Source organism: Xiphophorus maculatus, chromosome 14 (genome assembly GCF_002775205.1).
Source record: "Xiphophorus maculatus strain JP 163 A chromosome 14, X_maculatus-5.0-male, whole genome shotgun sequence".
Classification (NCBI taxonomy): Eukaryota; Metazoa; Chordata; class Actinopteri; order Cyprinodontiformes; family Poeciliidae; genus Xiphophorus; species Xiphophorus maculatus.
This window is the reverse complement of record NC_036456.1, coordinates 26834008-26859418: the sequence shown is the minus strand read 5'-3', so window position 1 is coordinate 26859418 and position 25411 is coordinate 26834008. Positions and strand designations below refer to the sequence as shown.

Sequence of the window (25411 nt, the reverse complement as noted above, 5' to 3'; positions counted from 1 at the left end):
GTTGATAGGTCGATGATTGTGGGCAGGTCGCTTCAATTAACGGGTCCCGGTGGGGATAAAAGAGTCTTCCAGTTTGAATTTGCGCCTAGGCTTCATTTCAACAAAAGAAAATCAGCAGCTTTAAGCTCCGCCCCCTTTTCCAGATTCTAGATCTAAGTCCAGTTGTGTATCTGTGCCCAGATGTGGAAATTGGTGATTTAGATGAGAAATTTGACAAATTTAAGGTTGTAGCTGGTAGATTAAGAACCCAAATTTCATATTTATTTATATGGAAAAATATTTGTTCTTTTCAATTCACAGCTAAACATGACATAACATCTTTAAAGAGTAGCAATATTACTAAATGTGGAAAAGTTCAAGGTGTATGGATACCTCTGTAGGACACTATGTATTATAAACTAACTCAGAGTTTATAATACATAGACAAGACGGCTTATGATTGTTTTGGGGTTTGACCTGAAGCTTCAGAGACACATAAAGACAGTTACAAAGTCGGCCTTTTGTCACCTGAAGAACATTCCAGGGTTTAAAATGATTCCAGGAAACTTTTTCAGTTTCATTGATTACTGTAGCAGTGTCTTCACAGGTCTGAATAAAAAAATCCTCCACATGCAGCTGGTCCAGAACGCTGCTGCTGGCATTCTGACTAAAACCAGGAACATAGAGCACATCACCCCAGTTCTAAAGTCCTTCAAGGTCCACAGCCAGAACCAAACATGGAGAAGCAGCATTTAGTTTTTAGGCTCCATTAATCTGGTACAAACTTCCAGAAAACTGCAGAAACATTGAGTTCCTTTAAACTAATACTACAAACCCACCTGTCTAGAGCTGCTTTTAAGACATTGTAATGTTTGTTGCTGTTTTCTTTTATCATATTTAATTCTTTTATCATATAATCTGCTGGAATGTCCTTCAGCTAGTATAGTGGCAACATCCGTCCCCTCAGAGAGGATCTTCTCTAAAACTGGACAGATCATAACTGAGAGAAGGAACAGGATCAGCCCTGCCAAGGTGTTTCTCAACGCCAATCTGTAAGTCTTGAGTGATTTAACACAGTGAGTTCTTCATCTCTAGTGGTTCAAAACTTGTGTTGTTCACATGTTTTTTATCCTTCATAGTTTTATACTTTAATTTAATAGCAATTTATTTGATATTTGTATTGTGGCACTTTTTCTGTTATGAAGCTGCTTTGATACTTTTTCGTATTGTGGAGGGTGTTTGTATTTATATTTAACTGTTTGATTTATTTTAAGTTATTTTTGTGGAAGTGGTGCTATTTTGTGATAATTTAATTGGTTATAATAAAAGGTTTATTTATAAAGCATTGTTATGCGGCATTTTTACTCATCATAAGTGCTTAACAATGTCAATAATGAAACAAAATATTATAAAATTAGGTTTAAGCTATTAATTAATTAATAATGTCAAAAATATATATGGGGAGCCGTTTGGGAGTCGAAAGAGCCGGCTCTCCACAGTAAGAAGAGCCATTAGAGTCGCATCTCAAAAAGGAGCCGAAAATCCCATCGTTCGTATCAACGTCTCGTTCTTTGGCGGAGCGTATTCGCGTTAGGTTCCCGAGTTCTGACTATGATTGCCCAAAAACGAGGCCCGTCCGACAAAAATGCGACAGAAGAAGCTGAGAGTCCGAAAAAGCGCCGGACCAGACACGTAGCGGCTCTGATTCTGGCTAGAGGCGGTAGCAAAGGGATCCCGCTGAAGAACATCAAACTGCTAGCGGGCGTTCCTCTGATGGGCTGGGTGCTGAGAGCCGCCATCGACTCGGGAGAGTTTGACAGGTAGGTTTTAAAGTCCATTAGTGATGTGTTGGTCGCGAACGACCGTGTGCACCCACTCCCCCTCCTCTGAAGGCTTGCAGAATGTATGGCTCCCATACACAAAGTATGGGAGCCATTGGTCCCAGTCAGAGCCTGTTTCACTCACAAATTTCCGTAGCATTTGTTTAAGTGGTTGATTAAACCGTTCAGTGAGGCCATCTGTTTGTGGATGATAAGGTGTTGTTCTCAGCTGATACACATCTTTAAACAGCTTAGACATGAAATTGGTGCCCTGGTCAGTCAGTATTTCCTGAGGAAAGCCAACTCTGGAAAAAAATTGCACCAAACAGAATGCAACATTCTTTGCTTTGACAACTTTCAAGGGAAAAACCTCTGGATATTTAGTTGTGTAATCCACAATGACCAGCATAAACCGGTTACCTGCTTTACTCCTTTCAACCGGGCCCACTATGTCCATACCCAAGCGTTGAAATGGTGTACTCAGAACTGGAAGCGGTTGGAGAGGAGCTTTGCCAGGGAGTCTAGCTGATGTCATTTGGCATTCTGGACAGCTCCTGCAAAACTGCACAACATCTTTACGCAAGCCAGGCCAAAAAAAACAGCGCTTTATACGGGCAAAGGTCTTATGCTTCCCCAGGTGGCCAGCCCAGGGAATCGAATGGCCCAACTTCAAAACAGTTTCTCTAACTGCTTTGGGAACCACAAGCTGTTTAATTGGCCCATTTTGTCTGTAAAGAATGTCATTTTGAATGACAAAATAATTTTTATTGACTTTGGCTTCTTTAAAGCATCTCACAAGACTTGCATCCTTGTGCTGCAGCTCCAATATATTACCAGGGATTTTGAAGTCTTGCTGGACCTCAGGCTCTGGTGCATCAGAAGGAACAACCACCGTCCCTTGAAACTTTTCCCTTCTCCGTAGTCTTTTGGATTTCCTGTCTTTAGTGTCCTCTGTGAAAAACTCCACATTGTGAAATGGTAAGGTACTGAGGTCGAAAACAATTTCCTCAGATTGCTTTGCTTGGGCTCGAGTTAGAGCAACATTACACTGAGGAGAATTCAACAGGTCAATCAGCACTGGCAGGTCATTGCCAAGAATTACTGGAAATGGCAAGTTATCTACTACCCCAACATTAAGCAGGTAAGTTTGTCTTTTTATAGTCACATAAACATCTGCTGTTGGATATTGTTTTCTGTCACCATGGACGCAGCAGATTGGAACGGTCTCACTGGTGCAAACAAGCTGGGGTGAGATGTACCTGCGCTGGACCAAAGTCCGTGTACTCCCTGTATCAATCAGGGCCCTCAGTGCCTGACCGTTGAGCTCCACAAAGGTCTCCATTAATTGATTCATTGCTCCAACATTTTGAGTCTCTTTCCTGGGCACAAAACACATCTGGGACAACTTGACAGCATTTTGAGGACACATTGGTTTAGTATGACCCGCCTGTCCACATAAGTAACAAGTGGGTTTTTTCCATTGACCTTTTGAGCCAAATCTCTCTTTTTCAGGTAGCTTACCCACAGCTGAAACTGGTTGGGCTGGAGATTGATGGCGGCCATCTTTTTTCCAGCTTTGAAAAGCCCAAGAGTTCCTCCTCCTTGCAGCCACAAACACATCAGCCAGTTCAGCAGCCTCCTTTGCAGTCTTTGGATTATGTTCTTTTATCCAAACCTGAAGTTCTGGTGACAACATTCTTAAATATTGTTCAAGAATCATTATTTCATTGATTTGTTCAACTGTCTTACCGTTAGGTTGCACCCATTTGATATACAACTCCTTCAGCCTTATGTAGAGCTCCTTTGGAGTTTCTTCTGGCTCCACCTGAAGCAAGCGGAATCTTTGCCTGTAGGTTTCACTGTTAATGTCATACTTCTGCAAAACAGCTAATTTAACTTGATCATAGTTCATAGACAAATCAACATCCATGTGCACAAAGGCACTTCTAGCTTTGCCTGTTAGCAGAGGTATTAAATGGAAAGCCCAGTCAGTTTTTGGCCACCTGCAGGCAGAAGCTATTCTTTCAAAAGTAATGAGAAAATGTTCAATGTCATCTTCTTCACTCAATTTTTGTAATTTAGGTGCATGAGAAACATACACCTGTGAATATAGGTCACCTGATTGACTATGTTGAGGTGAAGCTGCCACTCCAGGATCTGGTGGTTGTGTAGGCCGCACTGGTGATGTCTGTGGAGCAGTGGGAGTGGTCTCAGATTGGCTCTCCCTTTTAAACAATCTGAACTGTTGTTGTAGTTCCTCAAATTTCTGTTGTTGCTTAGCAGTTTCTCTGGTCCAGTGATCCTCTTTGGCCTTCTGATGTCCCATGTGGGCTCTGAGAAGGTTGGCCAAGTCTGCTAGTGTTGGTTCACTCCTCTCCTCTTCCATGTCAAACACTCCACCAACAGCTCCACCTTCCTCAACAGCCACTCTTTCATCCAGCTCAGAACCGGGTTCTCCTCTTGTTCGTCCTCTTCCCTTTCCAGGCATTTTGGAAAAAGGTCCCACTTCTGACACCAACTGTGAGGGACCAGACTCAAACGAGGACAAAAAAATGTTCAAAGTAGCAAAAATTCAGTAGCAAAGAGCCCATTGCATACAATCGAATGAGGAATTGCCTTAATTTTCATGCTAATAATATTGTAAAACTGTGTTGTTTGCAATAGTTTTACATCAGTTTAAGAAATTTACAGTATATATTGTAATTCTAAATGATAAAAATCATTTCTTGTGAATATTTGACATTTTCACAGTGAAAAGAAATTAACATTTTTCCAAATGGGATTTTGTTTTTCTGTGACTCAAGGTCTAAAATGCTGCCACTGTATGTCCAAAAGTAAAAACTAAGTGTAAGTTCATAAATTTCAGATTATCCTGAAAAAAATGATGCCACATACGATAATATTATATATAATATAATGATTTCTATTAAAGTAAAATCAGAATTGGTCAAAAACGACCATATGTACCTGGACTCCTAAGGGTTAAAGTCCATACCGAGTCCATACCGGACTTTAGAAGAACAAAATAAATCAAGCTAGCTTCACTGCAGGGCCTGTTCACCTTGGCGAACAAAACTGCTGCTTGAATTCTGACACAGCTTGACAATGAGAAAATCATTCACCTTAATTCAACCGTTTCAACAAAGATGCATTAAAAGTGTAAAATAAAAGTTTAGATTTAAACAGAGTTGGCAAGTTTACTGTGTAAAAGTGTAAATAATGTCTCTATAAGGAGAAAAGCAATCTACTTAAGTATACTTTCAATAGGCTGCATTTCCTGAAATGCGTTTCTAATCTTATCAGTTGTAATATGTTCTATTATGTTTTAAATTATAGTTTTGTGTTTGAGCTTTGATTGTTTACAGATGGACTTAAGCAAATAATTTAATATAAAAGTTGCTCTTGTTTTTAAGCTCATATTTTATTAGCTTATTTGATTTAATTGAATCAATTAATTACTTTCATTTTTCTGTTTGTTTTCAAAACCAGTTTCTCTTGTAAATGAGATCTCGGGTGTCAATGAGACAACCTGTTTAAATTATGGTGAAATAAAAAACAATAATTAATAAATAATGACTGCATTGGAACTGCTCACAGTTGTAAAACTAGTACCTTATTGCCATGGTTACACATCACAACAGAGCAAATTAGAGCTAAAATCCTTCCAGCCACACAAAATGCTTGAATTTGTCCAAAGATCAAAATGTTTATTTCTTAATAGAGAATGAGCAAATTACATTTAATTTTATGTTTTCAGTATCGATAATCTAAAAGATTTGAACATTTATTTGGTAAAAGTGTAAAAAATAATCTACACAGTGTGGTTGTTTTGTTACCATGGTTACAGCTCCTGTTTGTCCACAAACACATTTCAACAAAAGAAAATCAGCAGCTTTAAGCTCCGCCCCCTTTTCCAGATTCCAGAGTGTATTTGTAAGTCCAGTTGTGTATCTGTGCCCAGATGTGGAAATTGGTGATTTAGATGAGAAAATTTGGCAAATTTAAGGTTGTAGCTGGTAGATTAAGAAAACCAAATTTCGTGTTTATTTATATGGAAAAATATTTGTCCTTTTTCAATTCACAGCTAAACATGACATAACATCTTTAAAGAGTAGCAATATTATGGGGCGTGCTGTGGTGGCGCAGGGGGTTAGCACGCCCCACGTTTGGAGGCCTTAGTCCTCGACGCGGACGTCGCGGGTTCGACTCCCGGTTCCGACGACCTTTGCCGCATGTCCTCCTCACCCTCCTTCCTGTCTGCCTACTGTCACAAAAAATACGAGCCGCAAAAACTCTTCGGAGAGAAAAATGGAAAAAAAAAAGAGTAGCCATATTACTAAATGTGGAAAAGTTCAAGGTGTATGGATACCTCTGTAGGACACTATGTATTATAAACTAACTCAGAATTTATAATACATAGACAAGACGGCTTATGATTGTTTTGGGGTTTGACCTGAACCTTCAGAGACACATAAAGACAGTTACAAAGTCGGCCTTTTGTCACCTGAAGAACATTTCCAGTGTTTAAAATGATTCCAGGAAACTTTTTCAGTTGCATTGATTATTGTAGCAGTGTCTTCACAGGTCTGAATAAAAAATCCTCCACATGCAGCTGGTCCAGAACGCTGCTGCTGGCATTCTGACTAAAACCAGGAACATAGAGCACATCACCCCAGTTCTAAAGTCCTTCAAGGTCCACAGCCAGAACCAAACATGGAGACATTTTGTTTTCATGCTCCACTAATCTGGTACAAACTTCCAGAAAACTGCAGAAACATTGAGTTTCTTTAAATTAAAACTAACAACCCACCTGTCTAGAGTTGCTTTTAAGACATTGTAATGTTTGTTGCTGTTTTCTTTTACCATATTTATTCTTTTATCATATAATCTGCTGGAATGTCCTGCAGCTATAAATAAACATAACTTTTTGTTTGTCTTTTAGTGTTTGGGTGTCAACAGACCACGATGAGATTGAAAAAGTTGCAAAATCCTGGGGGGCCAAAGTCCACCGGAGGAGCGAAGAAGTCTCCAGGGACTCCTCCACTTCCTTGGAGACAATTCAGGAGTTTCTCAAGGAAAATCCAGGTAGGAAACGCTCAGCTGGACACAAGTTGACCCAAATGTTGAGGATGGAAAATCACAGATGAGTTTTTCTCCTGTTCAGAGGTGACAGTGGTCTGTAACATCCAGGCTACGTCTCCATGTCTCCATCCATCTCACTTAAAGAATGCCCTGAAGAAGATCACAGAGGATGGATACGACTCCATCTTCTCCGTGGTCCGGAGATACCAGTTGCGCTGGAAGGAGGTGAAGAAAGGAAGTGAGTTCACCAAACGCCTGCTATTCCCCAGTTTGACTGTAATTGGACTCAATCAGGGTTCAATTGTTCTGTTCAGCTTCAGAGAACCTACAGCAGAACATGTTCGTCCTTCCTTACAGGTGATGAATGCACTGAGCCGGAGAATCTGGACCCGGCGAAGCGTCCACGGCGTCGAGACTGGAACGGAGAGCTGATTGAGAACGATTCATTTCACTTCGCCACCAGAGACCTCATCATGAAGGAAGGACGGCTGCAGGTAGCTGCTCTGAATGTTTAGCTCTCAGTAATGACAATTTGATCCAAAGGTTTCCCTAAAAGCCACATCTGTGCCAGAAAACCAACAAGTTTAAATTAATTCTACCAAAAAGTGGTCAGATATTGAGCCAGAATTAGACCAGAAGCTTGTCAATGACGACAAGTTTGGATCCAAGGTTTGACTTGGGGATGTTTGTTCAAGTGTTATTAGGGATCTATGTATGTATTTGAGGATGTTTGTATAATTTTGTTCTTGTTTCTCTCTAACCTTGTTTTTATTCCTCCGTTGACTATAGTCGTGAATTTGCCTCAAACCACCAAAGAGTACTTTGTCACCATCTAGTGGTCAGAGTTATACCTAATTCACTACAAACCTAAATTCATGTCTGTTACATTTAAATTAAATATCTAGTTTTCAATTCGCAAAAACTGAATATTCAGGCAGTAATATTCTGGAAGTCAACAACAATAATTTAGTTTTTTAACTAAATTATTAGGGAATCCCGAGGAACGCCTCGGGACTACACACCCCGGCCTTGGGATTCCCCCGGAAGAGCTAGAAGAAGTGGCCGGGGAGAGGGAAGTCTGGGCCTCCCTTCTGCAGCTGCTACCCCCGCGACCCGACCCCGGATAAGCGGAAGAAGATGGATGGGTGGATGGATGGAATTGTTTAATAAAATTATGTGATGAAAATTAGAGGCATTACTTTGCTGCCATCTTGTGGTCAGAGTTATGCCTAGCTCACCAATTTTCACACTAAAAACTTTAATTCATGTTTGTTACATTTAAATAATAAACCTATTTTTACAGCTTAGTGGCAAAAACACAAAATTCAGGCAGTAAGGGGCAGAAAATGTCCAATAATAGCTGTTTTACTAGGTGGTGAAAATTAAAGGCACTCTGTCCTATAATGAGCAGATGTTTCTCTAGACCTGTGTCCATCAGTTCCAGATGTTTGGAGGTTTTCTGATGTTTGTGCTGGACTCTCTGCAGGGCGGTCGGGTCGCCTACTTTGAGATGAAGCCGGAGCACAGCGTGGACATCGACGTGGACATCGACTGGCCTGTGGCAGAGCAGAGAGTACTCAGGTGAATTTAAACCGACTGCTTTACAGGGGATCTATGATGCAAAATTCACATTTTGCACATTTTTATACATACATTTAGGTTTCTACTGCTTCTAAAAACAGCCCAAGTGCTTAAAAAAATCTGCCCAGGCGGGTTTGGCAATAAAATGTATTTTGGTGTCTGGAAAATGAGCTGTTTCAAAATCCCCAGGAATGTAACATCACAAATCAGCAGGCAGTGCCTGTTACCTAGCAATCCCAGCAAAGCCCAGCCCGTTACCTAGCAACCTAAGCAGAGCTCCAGCACATTAGGTCAGCTAGTTTTACTGCTGTACAATGGTTGATGGAAAAGACGAGTATTTTGTTGTTGACTTATGTGAACTCGCACAAACTCTAAGGATGAGACTGAGACCAGCAAATATGCGGAGAGCAAATTTAATTTCATCAGCAGCTGATGGAGAAACAGCACACACAGCAAACTGCAGTCTGTTCCAACTTGGGGCTGAACACCCTCACATTTTATAGGATACATCGTACTTTGCGTGACTACACACCCCGGCTCAGTGTCAGACAAAAAATCTATAAATTCCTTATCTGTGAGTTTTGGGCAAGCAGCAGGTTTGTATGCAGATTCAACTCAACTACAGAAATATGCTCTGTGTTTGTTTCCCTTAGGTTTATCTGACTAAACATATTAGATAACTTCTGCTTTCTTTCTGTGTCATGCCAGGTTTTTCCCCATAGTGGCCTCTCTGTGGGTGGCTAAACAGATAACTCCTGCAAAATAGAAACATCACCTTAGCAACGTCTGACATCTAACCACTGAACATCCTGTTCCAACTTATTTGAAAAGCATATTTCCTGTTGAGCTGCAACTGAATGCAAACTTTTTAATAACACATCAGAAACTATACATTCAAAATGATTAAACATTAATTAATTGTGAGACTTCCGGATCGGACCACCATCACAATGGACCTTACCACAGGGGCCGCTTTTCATTGGCTGATGCCCATTCTACGTGGTCACGTGCGTGGCCGTCTCACAAACACATTTAGCTTCCCGTTAGCTAAGTGCAGCATAATAGCAGAACTGATACAACTTCTACACCTTGAAGCCTGTCTGCTACACAGTCTTACGTTAGCTAAACAGATCAATGTGCAATGTGTCTGTATCTGACATACACTAAAGATTTTATTTTAGCAGAAAAGGCTTTGGACTAAACTGTTACTCGTGTTAGCCACGTTAGCACCAAGTACAGCTAGTCAATAAACCATCGCTGTGTTCAGGGAAGCGCTGATTAATAATCGAGAAATAAATATAAAGCTACCATAACGGACTGAATGTTTTGTTTTTAACGTAATCTTTGCTCGTCTTGCGGGCGCAGGCGGTTGCCACGGTAACAGGTGTGCTTAAACTACAAAGAGAGAGAGAGAGTAAAAAGGTAGGAGTGGTTTTGAGTTGATCACCTGTTCAGGTTATTTTACCTTTGTTTACCTTTGCTGTGGCGCATTACAGCCGCTGTAGTTTCTAAACGTTGGACTAATTACCTCGTTTGTTTGTGAGTTTACGTCATTCACAACAAACAACAAATAGAACAAATATATTTCATAAAATTTTAACAAACAAATGGCTTCTACCGCAATAATTATGTGAAATTAAATTAATTATATCCCAACTTCAGAAGATTTGCCTTTACCTTTACAGAGCTCTTTGGTTCCTCCTATCAGTCTGTAGCTTCTCATATTGACGTCATCAAACCAAATTTCAGATCTAACATAACTGACTGACACCTGCTGGCCTCAGGTTTGCAACCAGCTTGTGACTGAGAAACCAGTAACCTCCCAGATGATGACATGAACTTGTTAGTTCCTCTGTCCATTTAGTAGCTGATATATTGTGAAAATCTTGGAGAAATGATGCACTTTTTTTTTTTTTTTACTTTATTTACAGATAAAGAATATACAATTACAGACAGTAGTATGCTCGAGGTGCTGGGGTAACAAATCCATAGGATTCCATGAGAAAAAAGGAAAAATAAATAAATAAATAAAATAACAGTTTACAAATCAAATTCATCGCTTAAGGTTATAAGTTTCATAGCTTTAGAGTTGGTGCACAATCTTAAAGAGTCCAAAAAACATCTTACATAAGCTCTAGAAACACTGAGGTTGGGTTTTTTTTTAGCAAATTTACAGGCATGTATGTGGAATTTAGCGAACAGAATAAGAAAGTTTATAATACATTCTTTCCCAGACATACTGTTATTGGAAATACCAAAGAACACATGTTTAACATTCAAAGGAATAAGTATATCACATTTCTGACTGAAGAAAATATTGAAGTCACACCAAAAAATGTTGCTGAAAGAGCATTCCCAAAAAAGGTGGGTTAATGTTTCTTTTTCGATGTGACAAAAGGAACAAAGAGGATCAATATTTGGAATATATTTAGTCAGTGCTGAATTTACAGGGTAACACCTGTGTAGAATTTTAAGAGACACCTCTCGTACTTTATTTGAGACAAAAAACTTTCTTGGTAATAACCATGTTTGTTCCCAATCAATATCTGTATAGAGATTGATCCAAAAAAGATTGAAGCAGGTTTGCTAATAGTATTCCTCTGGATTATTTCTCTAATATGTTTATTTCCAGTTTTAATACTAAGGAACGGGTCTGATTGACCAAAAAATAACTCTGGAAATCTGGGATATTGGACATGAGCTCTACATGAGGTTGATATAAGAAATTTCAAACCTGCTGGAGTAGCGTCAAAAAAAACAGCAAATTCTTTAGGGGTCACTGGGAATTTATATTTACAAAGAAATTCACCATAATTAAACAGTTGACCATCCTCATTAAACAATTGTTTTACAGAAAGAATATCATTATCCACCCAGTTCTTAAGAAATAGGGATTTATGCTTGAAGCAAATATTTTGGTTATTCCAAATAAAACAGTTATGAGGGGAAAAGTTACGTTTATAAACCAATGTCCAGGATTAAAGTAATTGTTTATGGAAGCTAGATAAATTAACAGGGAGCTTTTCTATTTTGTAGTTACATATTAATAAAAAGTCTAGGCCACCCAAGGATTTAAAGACTTGTGTAGGAATCCAATACTACATTGAGTTAGGATTTTTCAAATATCTTTGGATCCACCTAACTTTGAATGCAGAATGTAGGGTATTAAAGTCCAGAACATTGAAACCACCTGAACTTAGTCTATCTATAATAACATTCTTCTTAATAAGATGGGGCTTTTTTCCCCAAATGAAATCAAAGAGTATTTGATCAATTTTAGTGCAAAGGCTGCTTGGGACATTAAGAGCTGAACTGGCACAGACAAGACGAGAAAGACTTTCGGTTTTGGCCAGCAGGACTCGACCAGTGATAGTCAGGTCTCTCTGTAACCATAGATTAAATCTTTGTTGGCAAGAGGGTATAATTGGATCAAAGTTTTTATTAATTCTTGCTGTTTGCTCTTTAATTATAGTTATCCCAAGGTATTTAACTTCAGACTTCACAGGAATTCCTGACAAAGATAATTCATTACAACCATTGATTCTAAGAAGTTCACATTTAGATAAGTTAAGTTTAAGACCAGAGGCTGCAGAAAATGTATTTAAAAGTTTAAGTGCAATATCAATTTGAAACTTATCTTGTAAGAACAAAGTCGTATCATCAGCTAGTTGACTCAATAGTATAGTTTTTCCTGCAACTGAGATGCCTTTGAGATCACTATTTTTAATAAAAGTAGCTAGAATTTTCATAGGGAGAAGAAACAAAAAGGGTGATACAGGGCATCCCTGATGAATCCCACGTTCTATTTTAAATCTTTTGGTAGTTCCATGGGGTAATTTTATTGAGCTATTTCCATAAGCATAAAGAGTGCGGATTGATTGTTGAAAATTCTCTCCAAAGCCAAATAAGCTGAGGGCTTTGAAGATGAACTCATGTTCTATCGAGTCAAATGCTTTTTGAAAATCTAAAAATAAAATAAAGCTGTTAGCTGAAACCATTTCTGGATAGTCTAAGATATCAAGAACCAATCTTATATTATCAATAATATGCCTTCCAGCCATAAAGCCGTTCTGAGATTCCTCTATAATATCACTAAGAACTTTTGTTAATTTCTTTGCCAAGCAACTGGCTAAGATTTTGTAATCACTGTTAAGTAAAGAAATAGGACGCCAATTATCCAAAATTAATGCATCCTTCTGAGGTTTTGGGATTAGAGTAATTAGACTTTGAGAAAGTGATGGGGGGAGTCTTTCATTCCTAATGCTTTCAATAAAAACAGAATGTAAAAATGAAGTGAGTTCTTCTGAGAACGTCTTATAAAGTTCTGATGTAAGTCCATCTGTACCAGGGGATTTATTTGATTTAAGACTATTAATAGCTTCTTTAATTTCATCAGGTGTGATTGGAGAGTCACATAATACTTTGTTTTGGTCACCAATTGTTTCTATACCACTTACGGAGTTAAAGAAATAATTATGTTCCTCAGGAGAAGGTCTAGACTCGTACAATGATTTGTAAAACGTTTCACATATATTGGCAATCATTTTGGGGTCATCAATGATTGTGCCACTTGAATTAAGTTTAGTAATACCATTTTTTGTTTGTCTTTGCTTTTCAAGTTTGAAGAATAGCTAGAGTTTTGTTCCCCCTCTTCTAACCATTTGGCCCGTGAACGTATAAAAGCTCCTTTTGCTTTATTAATATAAATTTGATCAAGTTTAAGCTGAAGGGTTTGTAACTTGGCTCTCTGTTGTTCAGATAGATTTTCAGGAAGAGTAGATGATAATGAAATCAACTCAGCGACCAAGCATGTTTCCTCCTTTATGCTATTTTTTATTCTATTTACCACAGCTTTACTTAAGATCTTTCTTAATTCATATTTTAAAAGCTCCCAGTAACGTCCATAATTATTTTCAAATTGTGCTAGTTTTAAGAGCTCTGCAATTTTGTTTTTAATTGATAAACAGACAAATTCGTTGTTAAGAAGGGAGTTATTCATCTTCTAATATGCAGGGTTCCTTTTAGTAGTTTTATTAGGGGAAATAAAACCTCTAACAAAATGCCTTTATGATCAGGAAGAGGTGCTTGAATAATCTCAGCTTTGCAATTTGAATGTTGTAAGGAGTCAGATATTAGCCAAAAATCAGTTCTTGAGTGTTGCGAATGAGCTTTGTTTTTCCATGTAAAGATTTTTGTGTTTGGATTATTTAGCCTCCAAATATCTATTAAACTTCGTTCATTCATAAAGTCAACAATCTGAGAATTTATTCTTTGCCTGCTAGGCCATCGGTCAACCTCATCATTCACAGTAATGTTGAAATCTCCTCCTAAAATTATCTTAATATCATTAAATTTTTTAACAAGAGCATCAATACTGGAGTTCAAAGTTTCAAACAGCATGACATTTTCCTTGGCGTTGTTAAAACCATAAATGTTACCAATAAGAAAGAAAGAATTATCACATTTGATAACTGTGAGAATATAGTGTCCAGCTGGGTCAGTTTCGGTGAAGATGATGCTGCTATTAAATTTGTGTTTCAAAGTTAATGTACCTGCTGCACAGTGAGTTCCATGGGCCATCCACAAATCTTCTCCCCACTGAGCTTTCCAAAGTTTATAGTCACTATCAATGGAATGAGTCTCTTGAAGCAAACAAAAATCAGCACCACAATTTTTTGCAAATAGAAATAAAGCTTTTCTTTTAGTTATATCCCTCAGTCCTCGAGCATTGACTGAGAAGAACTTTAACATAGTAATAAACAAACAAGATAAGTGTCTGAGTTTTAGTCGAACTTAACTGGGAACATAGAACTTTTCCTCCTTAATAGGTTTAATGGGATCCGACGAAACAGTTATTCAATTTCCTTGCCGTCCACAAAAGCTCGTCCTCCTACAAAGTACGCGATCTTCTTATCCTTGCGGGCTTGTTGGATTACTGGCCACAGCCGGCTCCGTTTCTCGCGGTCTTCCACAGAAAGATCTTCTTTGAACAGGAGATTTCTTTGCTTCAAGTAGCCAGAATTCTTTGCCATTTTCCAGATCGTGTTGCGGAAATGCTGCATAGAGAATTGGATGACGATATCTCTAGGGTGTGACTTGGTTGGATGTTTTCTACCTAGCCGATATACTGAATCAATCACCTCCAGAATCTTCTCTTTGTGGTTTGGGATTATATTCTCATATACCTCCACCACCTTGAGCCTTACATCCTCCGTCCCTTCTTCGGGCCGCGGAGCCACAGATTCCACCGCTTCTTCTCGCGTGTTAGCTCCAGGACTTTGTTTTCCAGTGCTTGAATCTTTTCCTCAGCTTTGCTGACTCGCTGACCGTGTTGTGCTGTGTGCTTTTAATATCTTGTATGTCAGTGGAGAGAAAATTAATAGTAGACTTCAAGTCATCGATGGATTTCCCAATAGATGTCCCTAGCTCCTCGATAGCTAGCTTTAGCACCGCTATCACGTTCTCTGCTGTGGCTTGCTCCATTTGACCTTTCTTGGTAGATGGTGACTTCGTAGGAGTAAGTACTAGATGACCTTCAGTTTTGCGTTTTGTTGTAGAGGATGAAGACATTACAAATATATCTGTTCCGACAGGAGAAGAATAAAGTTGGAGGAAAGTTCTGAATAACATCTAAACGCCAGCCGCCATCTTGGCTCCCAGAAATGATGCACTAATGGAGTCATGTTTACATAGAAACAACGCGCTGCGAGGCTTTGCTTGTGAGACTTGCGGTCACGTGGGTCGGTTGTGGGCGGAGCTTGGGAAGGTCCATGGTCCCATAGCGAGAGCGCTCCTGGTTGAACTGGAGTAATTAGAGAAATTCTCCCCATAGAACCTAAGTAAATATACCAATATAGTAACTTAAAAAGGGGGACAAGATTGTACCACTATTTCGAGAAATAAACGCCGACTGAAGTCAGGTGGGTGAGAGAGAAAAGACACAGCAACAATTAGCAGCTAGCGGGTTGAAGCTAACAAGCCACGAGGAGCAGCGCCTGAAAATGACCGACACTGAACTGATCCTAATTCTCTTACAGGTTCATCATTATGAAAATGATATTATTGAGGTTGTTAGAATAGCTCCTTTAGTTAGATATGTAATTGTGATTTAATGCACAATTAGGGGCTGGAGTGTAGGAGCATATATTTTAGCCACCTGAAACAATCCGTTCCCCCTCTATAACATGGGAACAAATTAATTTACAAGAAAGTCTTTAACTTTGCTTTGGAAACATTTGCTCTTCATTTCTCAAAGATGAGGGGCCTTGGGATTTAAACTTTTTTCCATAGCTGCCTTATATCAAAGTCTTGTAAGTATAAATATCAAACAGTTTTCAAAATGTAATTTATTAACCATTAAACAACATATATAAACAAGCACACCACAGCAAACTCAGGAACAAAGGCAACTAAGGCAACTAAGACAAACACGCAAAGCAGTGATAAGTTTTTCCAGTTGGTGGGCTTCCCACACACGCATGATGGAACCACCTCAGACACGTCACACTGGATCTAGGAAAGAAACCAAAAATATCCGTTTTTTTTAGAACAATATGTCTTTACAATTACAATATACAATCAATCATTTTAGATTCCCTTATATTCCAACTGCTGGAGGATCATATCATAGCTTGTTTACGCAAGATAGGATTAGATAAAACTTGTCCTCTTCATTTAGTTTACTAACACTAAGTCTTTGAATAATTCTAAACACTTTCCTACCCAGTTCACATCCGTGTCACTTTCCATCTCTCCACAGTAGTGACACAAGTCTTTTAGGTCCTCTGTTAACAAAAATATAAAAACACACACACACGATTATACATGTACAATCTTGACCGTATATATGTGGGTGTGTATAAAACTATTACACAGGATGTGCTAAGCACCAACACAGTCATTTATGAAAAAAAATATAGAAAATAAAATGATTGTACTTATTAATTTGTAGACAAACAATGTCCTTAAATAAATGTTTTCAGAGTCCATGTTAATGTATTAAGTTTGGCTAAGTAGAGATGTTTTAGCCAAACATACAAATAATAGTAATTATGATAACAATTGTCATAAACACTGAAAATAAGGATATTAATGTTATCTTCACCACTGTTGAGGATAAGCCTCATGCTGTAAACCGCCTCTCTGGAAACAGGAAAATCCACAACCTCTTTTGATAGGATTTTTTCTGCAAACTGAAATGAACAGCTTCATTTAATGGCTTTAAATTTAAGTAACAAAGAAAGTAATTCACTGTACGTGTCTCAAAATATATATCAAAATCCTAAAGTCATTCACTGTGTGACAATATGTCTGCACCTTCAGTGAAAATACACCACATGATGTACTATCTTGTTTTGGATGCTTGACTGTGTCACATGTCCAACGTGAGACATTGCACCCCTTCTTCCTCATAAATGCCCTGTAAATATAGATATATTAATAAGAACAACTTTATTTGATTTTCATACTTGAGTTAAACTTACATTTTTAACCATACCTTGTGATTTGCAAACATTTCTAGATGTCTTGTTTTGATTCCCCCAGTGGATTCAAGAACAAAGACTTTTTCTCTTGTGGGTAGATCACTTAGAAAGTGTCCATTCGACAGTTTTCATGTGGTTTTTGTCTATGAGATAAGTATGATATAGATTGTTTTTAGAGTTTAAAAACATTTATTACCACTAAAGTCCAGTGGTGGTGATGATTGTTGATTCCCAGAATGGTTCCCCCTTCATAACTTTGTCAAATAATGATTAAATGTTACCAAACTCACATGATTTGTTGTTGATGATAAGAGGAATAAACAGAGTTAAAGACTTGTTGATGAATTAATTTGTTCCTGTGTTTTGGAGGGGGAACGGATTATTTTAGGTTACTAAAATATATGGTTCCCCCCTCATAACTTTGTCAAATAATGATCAAATGCTACCAAACTCACAGGATTTATTGTTGATGATGAAAGGAATAAACAGAGTTAAAGACTTGTTGCTGAATTAATTTGTTCCCATGTTATGGAGGGGGAACAGATTATTTCAGGCAGCTGAAATATCCATTCTCTCCTCTCCTCCCCCCATAACGTTTGGGAATTAAGAGCAACTGTTGATAAATTCTCAAAAATTGTTATGTGTGATAGCCTGTAGTATACTAGAAATTTCCTTAATACAGTAATCTGTCATATTTTACATTAGAACGGGATTTACCAGAAAGTCCACGCTCTCATCTTTTCAGGAAGTCTTAATTTTTGTGCCATGCTTTCAGCCATCCTCTTATATCAGCAATGAAAAATTATAAATACACACTACGTGTTGGAAAACTGTGCTTTGGTGACTGACTTTTATTTCTGTCAGGCGGAAGTGACAAAAGTTGGAAAAAGACCGATTCTCTTGGCGTTTAAAATAACACAAAACAGCGTAAAAAGACCTCGTTTATTTAATTATTTTTACAATTTTGTAAACAACAGCTGCCGATTAAACTAAATGTTACAAGCTTGACATGATTAACTGAGTTGTTTTTACCGAGAAATCGATCAGAAGCGCCGTGAAAATGGTCAGATCCGTCTCTGTGGCTGTAATGCGCGCTCCGGACACAGGGGGGCAGATTTTCACAGGGGAACAGAATTGCGCACAAGACCGGCATCGCACTCCAGCAGCGCTGCTCTCTCGGCCTCTGCCTTAATGCGAGCCGATGAAGTGGAGGAGACACGGGACACCTGAGAGTCTGTTTTGGACTTTACAGAGCTCACATTGGAAGCGCTGTCTTCAGGATTTATTGCGTCATCAACATCATTTTTAACTTGATCATAATCATCTGCACTTGGTTGCACAAAGGGTTTACCCAGTTCACATAACCAGCCCCTGACAAGCTCAGTAAACTTGTGGTAAGTTCTCATTTTATTTTGAAAATGTTCGTTTTGTTTCATTAGTTCATCAGAGGGAAGGGGCAAACTTGTCAGGTTTTTATGTGACACCTCTGCATCCTGAGAACACTGAAGAAATGTAGCAAGAAGAGAATTCACCGAGTCAGCTTTATCATTTGACTCCATCAAAACATTCAAATCATCCATTATTCGTCTTGCTTGCTTTAATTTAGCATTTCTATTATCTTGGCATGTTTTTATATAGAACATTAAGCCTTTCTCAGTCATTTTAACACTTCGTTTGGAAGAAACCTCCAAATCACTCTTGGCCAATTGTGCTTTCGATACATCAGACATTTTAGCGAACACTTTGAACTGCTGTCTTTGTTGCTGTCTTTTACTTCATTTTTCTTTTAAACCCACTGGCTGTGCGTAAAGGTGCAGCGTTTTAACTCAGTCTTTCATTCATCTTCATTTTTGACAAACTTGTACAGTAACGTTGATCGCTATCATCAAACTCCTCTCATTTGGCCGTTTCCTTCACAGCATTAGCAATCATCATACATACCGCTGTGTTGAAGAAAGACATGAGCGTTTGTGGCTTGTAGATGAGGCACCTTCATGGCTGGTGGGCGCGGCCGCTTCCTCCCGCTGTCAGCGTCCAAAGAACAAAGGAGATGGTTCCTCCAAACTTTACGGAGCCATCCGCGAATCAGCAGACTTGAGCATTGATTTAAACTCCAAGGTCGGGTTTTTTACTTGATGTAGTGACTATTTGTCTCAAACTCAAATTCCAAAATAAAAAAACTCAAGAGTCAAAAGTGATCAAAGCAAAGTGAATTAAACTCAAATAGTCACCTGATGCACCGTGGGTTTCTGGCTTAGGCAGTTCAAAAAAGGGATCAAAACAGTCAAAATGCAGCTCTTTCGTTAGTTTATTTCCAGATGAAAACAAGTTGCAGCTTCACAGGATCCTACTAGTTCTCCTGTTCTGACTCCTGCACCTGTTCTCTCATTGATTGACTGATGACTGACTGACAACTGACTTATACTGGCACTGGTAAAAAACCACATGACCACCCACGTGCATAATGACCTAACTAAAACCTATCTATTTATACTGTGACACACCCACGTCTCAAACTGAAATTAATCAACTAATTAAGTGAATTACTTAACCAAAGAACCTATTGGAAAATAACAAATTAAACAAGCATTCTAATTATAAATCAACTAGAAAATAAGCAAATAAAAATGAACTAAATAATATAAATTCCAAGATTTAACTGAAAGTAGATAAATAGCTCCTACACTTCTTTATGTTCAGGGAGATCTTTTTAGGGTAGACAGCTGTGAAATGGGACCTAACACTCTTTCAGATCATGGTCCCATTTACATCTCAATCTGTCTGAATAATAAGAGGAGGTCCACTCTGTGGAGACTGAACTCTAACATTTTGAACAAATTGGACACTAGAGATAAACTAAAACGTGAAATTAATTTATACTTAGAAAATAACGATAACGAGGAAGTGATTCCTCCTATTATCTGGGACGCGTTAAAAGCAGTGATTAGGGGTAAAATTATATCCATAACCTCATATGATCAGAGAAAAAAAACCCTCCAGGAATTAGAAGAGGATTTGAAACGATTACAGAGAGAACATGCAAAATCTCCCAAAGATGACAACACCAAACATAAGATTATAAAACTAAAGAAAGAAATAGAAGAAATAAACATTTAGGAAATCCAAAAAAAGCTTATTTTTATAAAACAGCAATACTATGAGGTAGGTGGGAAATCCCTGAAACTTTTATAATATAGGTTAAGAAAACAACAAGCCTGCAGAACTATACATAAAATAAGAAACAACGTAACAAAAGCAATAGAAACTAATCCGGAGAAAATCAAAAACTGCTTTCAAAAATACTATAAAACATTATATTCCCAGTCACAGACAAGCAGCGACAACCAGATCGATGCCTTTCTGGAAAAGATCAATCTTCCAACGATCACTGATGAACAAAATAAAAAATTAATATCCAAAATTACAAAAGAGGAAATTCAATCAGCAATCAAGAGAACTAAAACGGGAAAGTCTCCAGGGACAGATGGATTCACTACAGAATGGTACAAAATTATGCAAGACCAACTAATCCCAACATTAGAGAAAACTTTCAACTGGGTTTTAGAAAATAAAAATATCCGCCCTCATTGAGAGAGGCAGTGATTTCAGTCATACCGAAGGAAGGGAAAGACAAACTGGAATGTGGGAGTTATCGTCCTGTAAGTCTGCTAAACAATGATTATAAACTCTTCACCTCCATACTGTCTAAAAGAATAGAAGTCATATTACCAGCTTTAATACATAAAGATCAGACTGGCTTTGTCAGGCAAAGACAGACCCAAGACAACATTAGGAAAACACATTATGAGAGAAGTCACTCAGCAAAAACTAGAGGCACTGATATTAAGTCTAGATGCAGAGAAAGCATTTGATTCGGTGGGGTGGTCGTTTTTATATAAAGTGCTTTCAAAATTTGAATTTCATACAACAATAATCTACACATTTAAATCATTATATACTAAACCAACAGCTAGAATTAAAATTAATGGAGATTTGACCGATTCATTCACTTTGGAGAGAGGAACGAGACAGGGGTGTTTGTGCGTCGCCGCTTCTCTTTGCCTTGTTTATTGAGCCCATGAGTCAACTGATCAGGCAGAGGTCAGAGGTCACAACGACATCTGGGGAGCAAAAACTATCCTTGTTCGCTGACGATTTATTGTTAAGCATAACACAGCCCACACAGACAATCCCAAAACTGATGAAGTTGCTCGAAGAGTTTAGTTTAATCTTTGGTTACAAAATTAATATAAATAAAACTCAAGTATTAACATTTAACTACAATCCACCGTCTTCAATAAAGACTGTGTACAACTGGAATTGGGAGGCCGAGCCTATCAAATATTTGGGTGTTTCACTACCGAGGGACTTCTCAAAACTGTTTGATATAAATTATGGCCCACTAAATTTGAAAATAAAATCAGATTTACATAGATGGAATGTTATTTCCTTTTTAAGTTTGAGCTCCTGGATAGAATCCATCAGGATGATTATCCTTCCACAGTTATTGTACTTATTTCAATGTCTACCAGTCAGAATCCCACCTAGACAGTTCTTAGAATGGGATAGATTAATAGTGAGGTATCTGTGGCAGGGTAAAAAGGCCAGAATTAAGTCTAGAACTCTGCAACTAAAAAAAGAAAAGGGTGGAATGGGCCTTCCCTGTTTACAGGAGTACTACCATGCAGCCCAGCTGAGACCTTTAGTCTGCCTCTGTTCACCATCATATACTGCAGCTTGGAAGGAAATAAAAGGCACGACAATAAAAGGAATCCCAATAACAGCCCTACTTAGTGATTATAAATTACAAGAAGAACAGCAGATCCCAGAAGACTCCATAACAGGTAGCTTTCTCAAGTCCTGGCAGGAATTGGCTAAAATTTGCAGAAAAGGAGACGCATCTAAAATTATGAGGTGGTGCGCCTATGATTCGGATTTTACACCAAATAGAATTGATAACAGATTCAAGTTATGGATCTCAAAAGGCTTAACTACCTATTATTCATTTGTCAACAAAGGGATATTTCAGAGTTTTGAAACCTTACAGAAGGATCATGGACTGGAAAAAGATGACTTTTTTAGGTACCTGCAGGTGAGACATTATTTTAATAGAAATTTTAAAGAGGTGTTGAGAAAAAATGATTCAAGTTTCATGGAGATATTTCTAACACTAATTAAACCAGATCAGACAGCAGAATTATCTCTAAGTTATACAATGCCATACAGCTATCTAAACATGAGAATACAGAATACATAAAGAGGGAATGGGAAAAGGAAATGAAGGTAATAATCTCACAAGATGATGGGAAGAAATATGTCAACTGCAGTGGGTCTCGACTGGATCAAACACATGGCGGGAGTTTTGTTGGAAAAACATTGCACGATTTTTTGTTACACCCATTCAGAGACGATGTCAAAACAACGGGGACGCCTGCTGGAGACTCTGCGGGTCTAAAGGAGCCAACCACTTCCATGTTTGTTGGGACTGCCAAGTAATAAAACCATATTGGGAAGAGTTCCACAAACATATTGAAAATATATTCAATGTAAAAATTTCATTCAAATGTGAAACGTTGTACTTGGGCAACTTACAATTGGACACATGGACCAACCAAGACAAAAAACTGCTGGCTATACTGGCAGCCGGTAAGAAAACCATCACAATGAAATGGCTAAAACCGGATCCACCCACTATTGATGAATGGATTGAAATTGTTTACCAGATTTATGCTATGGAAAAGATTAATTTTTCCCTCCAAGTTGAAAAAGGAAAGTTTTATAAGATCTGGACCAAATGGACTGAGTATGTAAAACCAATTAGATCTGACTTCATTTGATTGTTCTTGTGAATTATGTGCCCTGCCCTTGTATGTTCTTGTGTTTTTTATAGCTCGAGATGGTGCAATCCCCCATTATTGTTCAATTCTGTTCATTTTTGTTATTGTTTACAACAAAAATTAGTAATAGTCTGTAAAAGAAAATACCAGAAAGGCAGTATGGACAAAATCACTTGGACTCTCCGGTTCTATATTCATGTATGACCTTAAATGGGTAAAGCTGTGATCAACGAATGTGATGGAAATCTGTCTTTCTAAATAAAAAAATAATTACAAAAAAAAACATTAATTAATTGTTTTCTTCCACACTTATCGTGCCAAACCCATTTTAAGCTTTCTTGTTGTTTGTGCAGGAGGCTCCACTTCTGCTTTTCAAAGATGTACACTTGTATAATTGCACATTTTTGCAGCCATTTTCACACGTTGAGTTGGGGGCGTGGCCAGCAGCAGCTTTGGATTTGAAGTGACAGGAGGCAATAAAACAGAACTGATAAGACTGAAATCTCATTGTCTAAGAATGAATTTGTGCAAACAAAATTTATTTAAAAGCTCATACCTATATTAACCTGTTCAAAGAAGCATAAAAAGTTACCTTTTACTCTTAACTTTAATCTAAATTAGATTAAAAAATCTAGTTTAGATTCTTGAGAATTTAGATTCTCAAGAATCTAAATTATTTCAGATTCTTGAGATTTCACCTTTGAACCTTTTATTTTAATTTCTAACGTTGTTTAATATTAGTATTTTGTCCATCTGGACATCCTGCTGAACTTTATGTTTATGTTTGGGTTCTATGCTTTTCCTAACAGGTATGGATACTTTGGCCGGGGAGTGTCTCTGATGTTCTGTGAAGTTTCTGGATGTTTGACAGATGGACGGGTCCACTTGTCTGGGTCCCTGGACAGGCCTGGAGTGTCCTTTGCTGGTGGCCCGTGTGACACTGATTCTGGAATGTCCTCTAACGTGTCCGACTCTGAAGCGTCCTCTGCTAAGAGCTTCATCCACAGCAGAGACACAGAAGGATTCAGTGTCTCCATCCACAGCAGAGACACAGAAGGACTCAGGAAGCTGCAGAAAAACGATCTGAAGGTCGGATCTGTCTCCTTTATCAACGTCAAAGGAGAAACTTTGACCAGTGTCCTGTAACACGTTACACCTCCTGTCCTCCAGGTGGTGCTGCTGATCTCTGAGGAAGATGTGCTCCGACAGATGCGTTTTAAACTGAAGATGATGACGGACTGCGAAGTGATGTTAGTTGGAGAGGATCCACTAAAAGATGTGCAGTCGATGGTGGAGAAGGAGAAGCTGGACTGGAAGGATGTGGCCTACATGGGTAAAAATCTGGACTTTTTAAACTTTTTTTGACTTTTGTCTGGTTGATGTTTTCAAAGATGCTTAAATTTTCAAGAGATTTTGTAGAAAATGAATGTTATAGTTTAAAGATTATAGTCATCAAACGAGCTACTGGTGATAAGATTAAGGAAATTTGGTTATATTGATCTAAATAGACTGGAAACTGTAGGACAGATGTGTCAAGTCGAGGCTCGCGTTCATATTTTAACAGTTTGTAGCAAAATTTATTAGTAAAACTACCCAATAACTATCAACCCTTTAAAGGCATTCTTGATCTTGATTTTGATCAAAATAAAAATTAGTTTTACATCCCTGCTTTTTTGGTGTTAGTGGCTAGACTGGGTTTCCTCCAGTGTATTATAAGCCTGGTGGCCCACCAGGCTTCACTTGCCCCCCCACCAGGCTACGCGTTGCTTGTTTTGTTTTTAGAAAAAAGGTTTCCTAATTTTTAAATTTTTTTTCTTTAATAATCCGGACTGCAAAAGTTTCTGTTGCTTTGAGCGTTTCACTGGCAGAGCAGAATTATTCCTTATAGTTGATGCATTTAAATGGTCACAAACCCAGGAGGATCAATCACAGAGATGGTGCCTCTGCATGTTGCTGTCGCTGCTTGATATCTGAAGTTTGCCTCCTTTCACTCAAACTGAGCAGCAGCTGACCTGCACTGATAATGTTTTTGTATTTGTTCCCAGTTTGTTTGTGGTTAAGCGGTTCAGCCAGTGGAGGAGTTTTCGTGTTCGCCTCGTAGTCACGCAGCACGCTGGTTTTATTTTATTGTTTTTACAGTTACACATCCATCAAACCATATCAAATGCTTTGTGTACTTATGCAGCCAGAGTTAATGCGTATGGACGCGTGGAGATAAAAAGAAAATCGTCCCATAAAGCTCGGGCAATCAAAACGGTTTCTGTGGCGCTTATTAAAAACTCAATAGACAGCAAATGGAAGAGCTACTAAAGCCACATAAATTAAATCTCCCGTTTGTCCTTCTGTATCCAGCAGCAGCTTTAACTCATCATGCAGGGCCGGTCCAAGGTTGCATGAGGCCTTGAGCAGAATTTGATTTAGGTTTGTGTTAAATTATTAGCATTTATTGGTCTCCCAGCAACCAGCACAGCCAAGAGAGTTTAACATTTAGCTTCCAATGTGGATTTATTTTATTTATTTATTTAAGCACTAACAGATTATTTTCTGCAATAAAGTACAATAAATAAATAAATATTTTACTGGGTAAAAGTAATTTCTCAGGTCTCAGCAATCTGGAAAAATGTTTAAT

General features: G+C 38.2%; 1 protein-coding gene across 3 annotated transcripts in view; it reads left to right on the top strand.

Moving 5' to 3' along the window:
- The window catches only part of LOC111610926 (N-acylneuraminate cytidylyltransferase-like), a 38255-nt gene that overhangs the window by 9728 nt on the left and 3116 nt on the right, over positions 1-25411 (top strand). Inside the window, exons 1-7 of one of the 3 annotated variants that reach the window (XM_023346042.1) lie at positions 1584-1799; positions 6742-6884; positions 6964-7119; positions 7239-7375; positions 8368-8462; positions 23592-23871; positions 23953-24115. In XM_023346042.1, coding sequence (XP_023201810.1) covers positions 1591-1799; positions 6742-6884; positions 6964-7119; positions 7239-7375; positions 8368-8462; positions 23592-23871; positions 23953-24115 — 1183 coding nt within the window. In that variant the 5' untranslated portion in view covers positions 1584-1590. Of the gene's footprint in view, positions 1-1583; positions 1800-6741; positions 6885-6963; positions 7120-7238; positions 7376-8367; positions 8463-23591; positions 23872-23952; positions 24116-25411 lie in introns of those variants that run through there. The other 2 variants (XM_023346045.1, XM_023346044.1) reach the window with 2 other exon arrangements.